This window comes from Myotis brandtii, unplaced genomic scaffold (assembly GCF_000412655.1).
Source record: "Myotis brandtii unplaced genomic scaffold, ASM41265v1 scaffold521, whole genome shotgun sequence".
In the NCBI taxonomy this organism is placed as follows: Eukaryota; Metazoa; Chordata; class Mammalia; order Chiroptera; family Vespertilionidae; genus Myotis; species Myotis brandtii.
The window spans coordinates 3,960,750-3,972,590 of NW_005369870.1; the positions used below are offsets into that span (position 1 = coordinate 3,960,750).

The 11,841-nt window shown below is 54.8% G+C and overlaps 1 protein-coding gene across 3 annotated transcripts in view; it reads right to left on the reverse strand.

Moving 5' to 3' along the window:
• Positions 1-214: 214 nt before the first annotated feature.
• MAP1A (microtubule-associated protein 1A) overlaps positions 215-11,841 on the reverse strand; it is a 20,742-nt gene continuing 9,115 nt past the window's right edge. For all 3 annotated transcript variants that reach the window (XM_005877547.2, XM_005877548.2, XM_014548734.1), the window contains 5 exons: positions 10,966-11,048; positions 10,543-10,683; positions 2,324-10,343; positions 1,955-2,175; positions 215-1,755 (listed from right to left, as the gene is read on the reverse strand). In XM_005877547.2, coding sequence (XP_005877609.1) covers positions 1,600-1,755; positions 1,955-2,175; positions 2,324-10,343; positions 10,543-10,683; positions 10,966-11,048 — 8,621 coding nt within the window. In that variant the 3' untranslated portion in view covers positions 215-1,599. The remainder of the gene's footprint in view (positions 1,756-1,954; positions 2,176-2,323; positions 10,344-10,542; positions 10,684-10,965; positions 11,049-11,841) is intronic.

The window sequence follows — 11,841 nt, forward strand, 5'->3', positions numbered from 1 at the left end:
CCGACCCCTCTTCCTTCACCCATTTTCAGGAATTATGCTGGCTCCCTCATATCCTTTTCTCCCTCAACACACCCTATGTTCTCTGGCTTCCCTGGCTCCTGGAATTGCTTCCAGTTATCAAAGATATTGAGAAAAATGACTATGCTTAGAGAAGCCAGAGCCCAGCAACTAAGCAATATGTGGAGTCAGAAAAACCCTAAGCAGCACTACAGCATCTGTAATGAACTTGATTTATTGTTAGAGTTGAAGGCGGCTCTGTTACAGCAGCTGGGAACTAGAGCAGGGGAGTGTGGGGAGAAGCAGAGCACAGCAGCATGGGTTGGGGGGGAGCTAGGAAGGACACAGGCGGGCTCATTTTGGTTTCCACACAGTCATTTGGCAGAGAAGCTGAGTCCTGACGAGCGTCTGGATTCCTCAGTCCATCAGTAGTCTGGCAAGGCTGCTCATTGGCTTGCTTGGGGTGAGGTCCTCTCCTGAGATGGTATTTTCAGCCTGTTTTCATCTCACTCAGTAGGAGTTAAGCTTTTTAGCTCAGCTCCTCTCCCTTTCCTTCCTCCCTCTCCTTCCCCCCAAGTCCTCTGGCATGACCTCCACCTCCCAGATCCTCTCTAAGAGTATGTATGGGGCTGAAAAGGCAGCCAGCGTTCCCATTTCAGCTGCAGGATGGCATAGTGGAATGTTGGGGGAGTCACACATTGCTGGGTTGTCAAATGTTGGGATATGAGGCAGTGGCTTATTTTTAACCCATTACACACCAGGCCACAGTAGATGACCACATGCAGAAAAGCCAAGCAGGGGATGAGAAGGGATCAGGATCATTGGAATGGGTAGGTGAAAACTTCAAAAGGTCAGGGAGCTTGGAAAATTCTGGGTTTGGAGCTGGGCTCTCCTTGCCCCATTGTGCTGCCCAGTAGGCCTGGTCTGAGCACAACCCTGGGATGTGAATGGTATGAAGCAGGGACTGGGAGGATAAGCTTTCTTCTCTCACCAGTCTGTTGGTCAAGTGCTTCAAGTTTTGGGTTGAGACATTCAGATACGGAGGGAAGCAGTGGGACAGTGTAGCAGCAGTGAACCCCCAGACCTCTGCTGGATCCCAGACCCTGGTGGGTAAGGGGATGGGAGGTGAAGGGTGCAGCTCTAGGCATCTCACTGACAGTATCCTTCCCCCAGGTCACATAAGTTACTATTGGAAATCCTTGGGATGCTAAATAAATAGATAAAGAGGTCCCTGGGGTTGCGGATATGATCTCCTTCCGTGAGGGAGGATGTTGCACTCTCAGACTCATCCTTACTCTCCATGCAATACCAGCATTTGGCAGTGCTAGGAGAGGTGTCACTCCAGAGTTCTCAGGCATCAGATGACATCCTATCCTAATTTTGTACCCTCTCCCTATCCTGTTACCTTTGGTTTTGAGACTCCTCTCAAGTATGGATGATGGGAAGGGACAACCCCTCCCATTTAGCCCAGCCCAAATTCCCACAAGACATCCTGTCCCCCACCTTCTCCTTCCCCAGCTCCCATGTCCCCAAACCCCAAGCAGTAGCCATTCTCTAAGGGAGCTGGGGGAGCAGATCCTTGGGGAAGGGAGAGTGGTTTTTTCAGAACTCAATCTTGCAGGCTGGGAAGGACTCATCCTGCATGACCACAGTGCTGCTGCTGGCCAGGACCAGGACGTTCAGTTGCTGCTGCTGCTCATGAGTCTGCTGGTACCACTCACGAGTTACCTCCGTGTCATGAGTAGGGATCAAAGTCACCTAGGAGGGAGATAAGATATGCCTGATGTGAGAATGTGAAGGGAGCATATGTGAGGGGGATGGGGTACCTGATGGTCCAGGAAATAGTCCCACTGCCCATAGAAAGGGCTCAGTCCTTTTATGAATAAAGACTGTGTCCCACTATTGCCTCCGAGTAAGCTTTGACCATACTACCTCCTTGGCATCCCTTGTCACTCACCTGAAGATTCTCCCCCCATTGGGCCTTGCCCTCCAGCAGGGCATCCAGCACAGCCCGGCTTGGCTCGCCATTGGCAGGGTCATTTCCACTGACCACATAGTAGGATGCACGCACTCGTCGGAAGAAGTCAAGATCAGCAGTCTTGCCACTGCAATGATTCGGGATGTAGGCGAGATCCACATACACAGGGGGACCAGAGCCACCCTTGGAACCCAAGGCCACTGTAGAGACAAGCCAGGACTCATTGTAGAGGGAAAGTAGACTGCTTTTGGCAACCTTCTCTATCTTTCCCTTCCTCCCACTCCTGGAGCCTTAGACCAGCCGCACCCAGCCCCAATCCACAATCTCTCCTGTTCACATCATACTTACTTGGTCCTGCCTTGAGTCCGTTGACTAGGCCTCTGGACATGGGGCTGTGTCCATCCTTTTCGTCTGCTGGGGTCACCTGGCTTGGAGTGCTACGTGGCCGGGGTGGAACCCGGGATGCTCGATCTGCAGGCCCTTTCCCAGGGGTGGGTGAGCGTTTTCCCCGAAGATCCAGACGCCGTGCAGGAGATGCTGGCTTGGCCCGGCCTGGGGCCCTGCGCCCTACTCTCCCCTGTGCCTTCTCCTTTTCCCGTAGCCTCTCTACCCTTCCAGACTCTGAGCTGAGCCCCTCAGGATCAGCCATGCACACATCGGGACGGGGAGGGCATGGGCGGGGGTCTGGCTGAGGGAGTGGCGGTGGGTCATGGCCAGGCCTGGGATGGTGCATTCCACTGACCCCCCCAGCTTTGTCCACAGGCAGGAAGTCCCCATCTTCATCTGAGTCGAGGGCTGCCTCAGCTGTGATGGATGGACACTCCTCAGTTTCTGGTGGGACGTCAGAATCTGACTGTGAGGAGCCTGAGTCGCTGACTGACGTCGGGGGTGTCTCATCTGCCACAGGACATGGACCCCCTGTGGCCCCAGGGCCCCCTGCCCGGCGCCTCCCCGCTCTCCCTACCAGCTGAGCTTCCTCAGTTGAGAGGTCACTGTCATTTGTGGATTGGGGCAGAGGTGGGTTCAGGAAGGATGGGGAGAGCTCCCCACAGTGGGGCCGGGGCTCAGAGGCACATCCCTGGGGCCCAGCGTCCATCTTAGGGGAGCCACTTCTAGATGGGCCACCAGAGGTCCCTCCAGGACACAGTGGCTGCTCAGGGGAGAGCAGACTATCAGGCCTGGAGCTCCTCTCAGCTCCCTCAGGCCAGGCCCCACGTTCCCAGGCAGGGCAGCCCTCAGCCTCTTTTTTCTCATCCTTGGCAGGGGCAAGGCCTGGGGGGTTGGGGCTGGTTTCAGTTGGACCATTGGTGGCATAATCTCCAGAGAGATCCTGGAAGGAGTTTGGCCTCTTGGTGGCTGCCACTGAGCACTCCAGGCGGCGGGGCAGGGTGCCATCAATCTTGTCTCCAGGCAAGTTTGGAGCTGGAGCTGGAGCTGGGGCCAAGTCCAGTGAAGCTGGAGGTGCTGGGCTCAAAGGAGTAAGGTCCCAAAGGCTGTGGGCAGTTGCTTCCACTCCTGGGACCAGCTCTACAGACACCTGTTCTGCAGCCTCCAGGCCGGGAGGGAAGCGCTCGGCCACACTTGAAATCACAGGTGTGGTGGCTTCAGAGGAGGAGCCTTCAGACAGGGCTGGTGAGGCAGGTCGTGGCAGACTAGAGAGGAGAGGGGCCCCAGGAGAGCTGGGTGAGGGGAGCTGGGGCAGTGAGGAGTCCAGGCTGGGGGCCTTGGTCACTTCTAGGTACTCATCATGCCGGGCTCTAGTGGGGGGCCCTGGAGCCAGAGCCAGAGCTCGGTCCCCAGAGAAGGCAAGGGAGCCACAGGGTGCCGAGCGTGGTTCAGCGGGAGAGGGCAGCTGTGGAGGAGCTGGCTGCAATGAGGAGAAACCAAAGGCTGAAGCAGGGAAGTCCAGGCTGGGTGGGGCAGGACCCTGGTGTGAGTTTGAGGAAGGACTGGTACATGCCTCATGTTCAGGCCACAGTTTAGGGAGCCCCGCAGGGATGGGGTGGGGGGGACTTGGGGACTGGGCCTCTTTCTCTGGCTGCTCCAGAGCCCCCTTCTCTAGCTCTGAGTCACTAGTGCTGTCATCCCAGTGACTCTGGCCTGATTCCTTGGGGGATGGGGTTTTCCTATCTGGGCTACAGCTCAGGAGGTTACCATTAATATGGGGGCTTGGGCCTTTACTCAGGGGGACAGGAGCACGGGGGGGTAGTGCAGGGGGGGTGAGGCTGGGCTCCACACTTGGCCCTGCATCAGGCACCTGCCTAGGTGGTACAGTGGGTCCCGCCAGAGCTGCGTAGCTGAAAGATGGGGTGTCGAATTGGAGGTTCTTGGGTGAAACAGGAGATGAAAGTTCCTTCTCTGCTGATGTGTTTCGGCCAGCAGCCTCCTCCTTGGTTGAGATGTGTGGGGGCCAATCCCCAGCTGCTCCAAGAGGAGGTTCCCTAGTGGGGCACGCAGGGGCGAGCCCAGTAAGCATCACCTGCTCATAGATATCCGCGTACTGAAAGCTTCTCTCATCAGGATAGGGCGTGGGCTCTCTCTGCTCTGGCTCTGTCTGCTCAGGCCCCTTGGTAGCATGGCTCTTGCTGGCCTCTGGGACCTTTGAGCTGCAGGGGCTGCTGTCAGGAGCCCTGGCCTGATCTTCTTCTTCTCCTTGCCCTTCAGCCTTGCGGTAGTCCTTCCCAAGGGGGGAGTATGGCCCACCTTCCAATTCAGCTGCCCCCTCCTGCACTGCAGCCACCACACTGTCATACTCGGCAGTGCCCCAGGAGAAGGGTGCAGGAGTGCGAGGCTCAGGGACAGGGGTTGGGGGAGCTGGCGCTGGGGAGAGAGGTGCAGGTGGCAGGGGTCTGTCCTTGGGCACCCACGGTGGGATCTCAGCCAGCCATGAGTGGGTAGTGGGTTCTTTCTTTACAGGTGGCATTTTCTTAGGCTCTGGGACAGGGGTTTCTGGTCCTGAGGCCAGAGGAACCTTCTGTCCAACCATTTCAGGTGGGGAAGCTGGAGGAGAGATGATCTCAAAAGGGGAGCGGGTAAGCTTGTCTTCTTCCTCTGGTGGCAGCCCAACTGGTGACTCAGCAAGCCACCGCTCTACCTCCAGCCCTTTCTGCGATGAGGGATCCTGGAAACCCTTGAAGTCTGAGGCCCATGGGCTCTGGGGCATATGCTCCAAGGGGGGCACATCTTGCTCATCATCTGGCCCCTCATCGAGGAAAGTGCTCTCCCGCTCCTCTGTATACCGTGGCTGGGCCCCCTGGCCATCCAGCTCATGCGGGAACCAGATCTTCCGCTCACAGCTCAGCTCCCTCCAGTATGTGTCCTGTTCCAGGGCTACATCCTCTCTGCCCCTCCAGTACCTGTCCTCCTGATCAGATGATGTGTCCTCCCATGTCCGGGCAAATTCTTTCTGTTCTCCAACTGGCTCCCCTCCGGTTGAAGACGTTTCTCTCCACTCCTGGACTACATCCTGCTCCATCCAGTATTTCTTTTCCTGCTCCAGGGCCTTGTCCTCCTGCCCTGGGCTCTCTTCCAGCCCCAGAGCTTTGGTCTTTTCCAGCAGAGCTTCTTCCTTCTGTTTCACAGCTTCAACTTTTTCTGAAGATTTTTCCTCTAGGATCTTCTCCTTCGGTTTCATGGTTTTCTCCTGCACTGGGCTCCCCTGATCTTGAGTTTTGTCCTCTTCCAGAGCCTTATCCTTTTGTTTAAGAGCCTTATTGTTTTGTTCCAGGTCTTCATCCTTCTGTCCTAAAGCCCAGTATTTTTGTTCTAAGGCCCGATACTTCTTTTCCAAGGCTTTGTCCTGTTCCTGATCTTTGACCCTCTGTTCAGGGATCTTGTCTGTCTGTTCTAAGGCCTTGCCCTTCAGTTCAAAGACCTTGTCCTCTGGAACTTTGTCTTTTGGTTCTAAGTCTCTATCTTTTTGTTCTAAATCTTTGTCTTTTGGTTCTGTGGTCTTGTCTTTCCTTTCCAGGGCTGAGTCCCTTTGTCCTAAGTCTCTGACTTTTTGTTCTAAAGCCTTATCCTGCTTTTCCATAACCTTGTTCTTTTCTTCCAGAGCCTCACTTTTCTGATGGATGGCTGTATCCTTCTGCTCCAGGGTTTTGCCCTTCTGCTGTAGGGCTTCATCCCTTGGGTCAGGTCCCTTGTCCTTCTTCTCTGGGGTTCTGTCTTTCAACTCTGGAACTTGACCTTCCCACTTCATGGCAATGTCTTCCATGGCAAGGCTTGGCAAAGACTCGGGACTCTTGGTGAGGGAGCTATCAGGTGTTGGAATGTGTTCGCCGGGGCTTGTGCTCACTTCAGGTGAGTGCTTCCCATCTCCCAACAGTGTCGAGTGAGAAAAGGAGCTGGAAGGCAATTTTCCATCAGGGCTCTCATCTGTGATGTCCGTCTGTGCGGAGTATCCAGTGCTCCTTTGTGTGGGAGGAGACACTGTGGCTGCACAGGGTCCTGGAATAGACACAGGGGCTAAGTGCTGAGAAGTGTCCTCAGCCTGCATCAGAGGCCCCTTTTCTTCCTTTCCAAGGCTTAGTTCCCCAAACTGGAGAGTGCCAAGATTTTCTGGAGACAGCTGCTTAGAAGAGATATCCAGAGAGGTCTCCTTGCTGGGACTCTCTTCTGAGAAGGAAAGTGACCGTGTGTCTTCTGGAGATACCTGTGGCCAAAGGTCTTTGTGTGAGTGCTGCTCTGTTAGGCCATAAGGAGACCTGGGTGCTTCCTGGTTGGCAATGTCTGGAGAGACCACGCTGAGGACAGAGAGGGAATCTGCATCATCAGGGGAGAGGCTTTGGTCAGGAAGTTGGAGCCTCTCATCTTTCTGAGGCTCACCAGGTGCTGGGAGTGATGTCTTCAAATCTTTCAGAAGGGCTTCTGTTCCCAGAATTGTGCCTGTGGGCTCTCGTGCCCCCACAGTCTCAAAGACCATTGCTTTATCCTGTTCTGGCAATAGTTGGGTAGTGTAGCCTGTATGTTCCCCAGCAATGCTGATGGCTGCTTCCTGAGCTTGGGGGCTCCTGGGAGGAAGCACCTTTTCTCTCTCCTCTAGTGTGTCCTCTTTAGGCCCTGGCTTGATTGTCTCCTCTACAGCATCTTCCTTGCCTACACCTGGTGTGTGCCTCATGTCTCCCCAGGAGCCTGCTTCCTGAAAGTCTTGGGGCTCAGACTTTTCTTCCACTGGGGACTGATGAAAGGGTGTGTGGGTAGCGCTGGGTGGGCCAGATGGTGGAGGGGAGGCCATCTTCACTGTGCTGTCATCTGGACTGAGGCAGCGCTCCTCCAATTCTCCGAGGGCTGGTTCCCCTGGATATAGGGTGTGTCCAGGAGCACCAAACATTGGGGCTCCATATTGACTGTGAAGTTTCTCAGATATCTGTACATTTGTGGTCTCCAATTCCTTTTCCACTGCTCTTTCTCCAGGCAAGCCCCTCCCTACAATCTCTCCTCTCTTCTCTGACTCTCCAGTCACAGAGAAATCCTCACAAGGTGGTGATTTAAAGCCCTTGTCTTCTTCCAGTGAGGAGGTGGGTGAGATGGTACCGGCTGATGGCACATAGTCCAAGCCCTGAGTGGCTTCAGTGCGGGATGACGGGATGCTTGTGACTGTGTCAAGCTGGAGGGAACTCTTGCCTGTCTCCTCTGTCTGGGGAGCTGTGAGTGAAGCCACAGACTGGTCCTCAGCCACAGATGTGGCAAAGGAAGAAAGCTTGTCACACTCAGTGATTGAGGTCGCTGAGGACACGTGCTCCTCTTCAGCCAAAGGGGCAGCCACCATGTTGGGGGGGTAGGTGAGTTCAGTCTCTGGTGCTCCATAGCCTTTGCTGGAGGTGACAGGAACAACACTGTCTGCAGGCTGACTAACCTCAAAGGGGCCAGGAGCTTCAGGCCCAGGGAGATCATATGCATTTGTAGGAAATCTAGGTGGAGCTGGGCGCTCCTCCGGCTCATCGTGGATCTCCTCATCTGAGATGGTCTGCTCCGTCTCTGAGTAACCAGGGATTGTCTCATCCTGGATGTAAGAGACATGCTCAGTGGCTCCTGCAGGTGTGGTCAAGTTGCTTAGGAATGATGAGGTCTCCTTCTCAGGAGCCTTGCCGTGGAGTCCCAGTTCCCGGCCCCCAAGAGCCTCCCTGAACCTTGGAGTTACCTTCAAAGCTTCCTGCATATGTTTTTGGTAAAAACCCTCAGCCTTTGTCTCTTCCTCTTCCTCTTCCTCACCCTCTGAAGGGTGTGATTCCTCCATTTCTTCTAATTCAGCCTTCTCTATCACATCCTCCTTTACCTCAGGTTCACTTTCCTCTCTGGCTTCTGTTCTATCAGGGAGCCTTTCTGCTTCCTTCTGCTTCTTTTCTTCCCAGGTGTCTTTCTCTTTCTCTGTTTCAGCCCCAAAGTTTGCGCTTCTATCCTTGCTGCCTTGTTCCTCAGGGATGTTTGGTACAACCTCTTTCTCTTTTATCACAGGCTCTTCTTGTTCCAGCCCTGGGACAGAGGGTAATGTCCCCTGGGCAGCTGTGCTTGCAAGTCCCTCCTGTGCAGTGTCTGCAAGGAGAGGTTTCTCTCCTAGCCCTATGTCCCTTTGTTCAGCCAGTAACCTCCTCTCCTCACACTTCATCTCCTCAAAGTCCTGTGTGAGGTCCTCTGGTGAAGACAGGGCCAGCTCCCTGTGCCCACTGACTGTTGGAAGTGGTACAGCCCCCTTCTGGGCTGGGGGTGTCCGGGCCTCAGAAGACAGCTCCTTCTCCCCACGGGCAGCCCGGCTCTTGTCCATCTTGACCCTTCCAGGAGCCTTGGCTTTATAGAGGGTCTTACGTACCTCAGGGGTAAAGGGCTTCAGGTCTGGCTTAGAAATCTTCTTGACCTCAGGTTTGATATCTTTCCTCTTCTCCTCCTTCTTGGCATCCTTCTTCTCCTCCTTCCTTCCTTCATCTTTCTTGAGCTCCTTCCTCTCCTTCTTGATCTCCTTTTTCTCTTTGTCCTTTTTCTCTTCCAGCTTTGATATTTTTTCTTTCAGGTGCTTCTTCCCCACCTTGTCTTTGATCAGCTTTCGCTTCTCTGCCTTTAATACCTCACTGGACTCCGTCCGCACCCTTTCAGGTTTGGCAGGCTTCTCTGGGGGCTTCTCGGATGATTCCTTTACCTTCTTCTCTGTCTTGGCTAACTCCTTGGCGAGTTCTGAGCGGGCCTCCTTGGCTCCCTCTTCAGCCACTTCCTCCCGTTTGGCCAGCTTGCTCACTGCTGTCTTAGTAGTGGCCTTGAGGCTCTCCTTGCTGTCAGCACGCTGTTTTATTTTGCTGGGTTTGAGGTTGGCAGGCACAGCCCCAGCAGCCAGGTCCTTCTGCGTGGCCACAGGGTAGCGTAGGAAGTCCAGGTGCCGAAGCTTTTCCAGGCCCTCCAAAATCTTGTTCTGGGGAGCATTTCCTGGAAAGAGCACACGCACAATCTTCTCAGTGGGGTTGGCTGGCAGCCAGACCACCAGAGCAGTGATAGAGGTCAGGTAGGGCACCGAGATCTCAGCCTCTTTTCCATTAGACAGCACAATGCCTGTCTTAGCCTTGCTATTGCCTGCCCACTTCTGCATAAGGAACTGCATCTCCTTGCTGTCCTTGACAGGGTTGAGGACGTACATGTCCAGCCGGCCCACGCCCATCTTGTGGAAGAGGGTCAGAGGCTCAATGGTGTTGCTGACCACACGGTACAGAGGCTCAGCCTGGATGCCCAGGCGGTTTAGGTGCTGCAGAGTGAGGCAGGCCTCCTCAATGCTGCGCTTGGCCTTCCGGGAGGCATCGGGCAGCCGCAGCTTATCCGGTACATTGAAGAAGACAACTCCAAGCTCAGGGGAGATGAGGTTCTTCACCCAGTCACTGTAGCTGCTGGAGCCCTGGGACTGCTCCTCCTCCAGTTCTGCCACTTTGCGCTGCAGGAGGCCATTGATGCCTGGCAGGTTGTCTGCCCCGATGTGTGTGAGCAGCACCGAGTCAATGCGGTCCAGGTGCCGCACCAGCTTCCAGAAGCAGGACTTGCGATCAGAGCCACCATCCACCAGGATATTGAAACCGTTAACGGCAAAAAGGGCAGAGTCCCCGCGGCCGCCAGGGAAGATGTAGCAGCAAGGTTTGGAGAGCTTGAGGAAGCCCCCTGAGGTAGGGGGCTCTAGCAGGTCAAAGGGGGATGGCACATCCACGGTCTCAGAGACATACTCGGAGAACTCAGCCACACCATCCATGGTGGGCAGCGTGGGCTCAGGGTTTAGCCGGAGATGCAGGGTCTCTTGGGAACTGGATAGTCCCAGATGGCTCCAATCACCCTCCCCTAAGCAGGATACGGTGAGGAAGGCCTGGATCCCAGGGTCTCTATTGCTGAGCAACTGGGCAATCTAGAGTAATGGGAGATAGAAGGCTGATCAGGTCACTGGGGTTGACTCAGATTCAGTCTGCTAATCTCCACCACTCTCCAGGTGATCTCCTACCTTTCTGCCAGGACCACGGATGATCATGCAATGAGATTTTCCTTCCCCCCAGCTCTAGTCCTATCCCATATTCTGTTCCTCCCAGGCATGCAGGCATGGGACATACCTCTGGGTTGTGAAGAACCTGGACAAAGTTTTGATAGGAGTAGGTACCACTCTGTAGGATGAGGTCCCCCCCTGGCTCTAAACTTTGCCCACTCAGGATCAGTAGTTTGTGAGCTGACGGGCTGCTAAGTAGGTGGTGAACCTAGAATGGAAGGAGGAGAGTGGTCACAGATGTAGGAAACCCAGGGAAGGGCACTGGATGTTCCTGGTTTCCGCTCAGTACTGCAGGGACATGCTCCCCACTGGCAGCCCCACAACACCTCCAAAGTGGAGCTGGAGATTGTAAGGCAGCTTACATGGCAGAGAAAGGATGATTCAAAGCCAAGTCCGGGAATTCTTGGCCTTACAGCAGTAGCACTGGCAAGGGTGAGTTACAGCACTTTCAAACCAGGCCCTCGTGGCAAGGCACAGGCCCCGGCCTTACCTCAGAGCTGATGCCGTCAGCACTCGGGTTCACCAGGATAACGGTCTCTAGGATTTCACTCTGGTGGCAGAGGGTCCTCTGGCCTGAGGGAGAGATGCAGGGATTTGTATTGAAGAGAGCGGGTACAGATTAAAATAGAGAGGCCTTGTGCTGGGCAGGAGAGAAAAGAAGGCACTATCAGAGAAAGGGAAGCCTGGCTATCCCTAGATCCTGCCACTTTGGATACTGCTGAGTAAAGTCAAGGGACTGGCCCCTCTAGCCCTTCCCTTCCAGGCTTTCCTCCTACCCTCTTCCACACGGTCCATCTTCTCCCTCCCTTCATCTGCCACACCCTCCGCCTGGAACTCCCGCCTCAGACTGCCCTGTTGACAAGAAGCTTTTGTCCCTCTAGAGCACTAAGCTCCTGGTGCTGCCTGGAGATGGGGGGAAGAGGGATGGGCTCAGCTGGAGGGAGGACTCCTGGGACATGATCCTCAGCTCCCTTCTCTCCAGGAGGGTCTGCCTTGGGTTTTCGTGCCAGCAGAGTGCCTGGAAATCAGGAAATGGGCGCTTCTGTGCAGTGTCTTAGACTCCCCATCCTCCTTTCCAACACCCATCCAAGGCCAGAATTTCCATTCCAAAAGACTGGAGAGAAGTCAGCACTATGGGAGACAGAAGGCTGATAGGACTCTAGCCCGGGCGTTGGCTCAGTGTTTGAGGGTTGACTCATGAATAGGAGGTCACAGTTTCAATTCCTGGTCAGGGCACATGTCTGGGTAGAGGGTTCAATCCCTGGTGGTGGGGGTGTGCAGGAGGCAGTTGATCAATGGTTCTCTCTTATCATTGATGTTTCTATCTCTCTCTCCCTCTCCCTTCCTCTCTGAAATCAATATATAT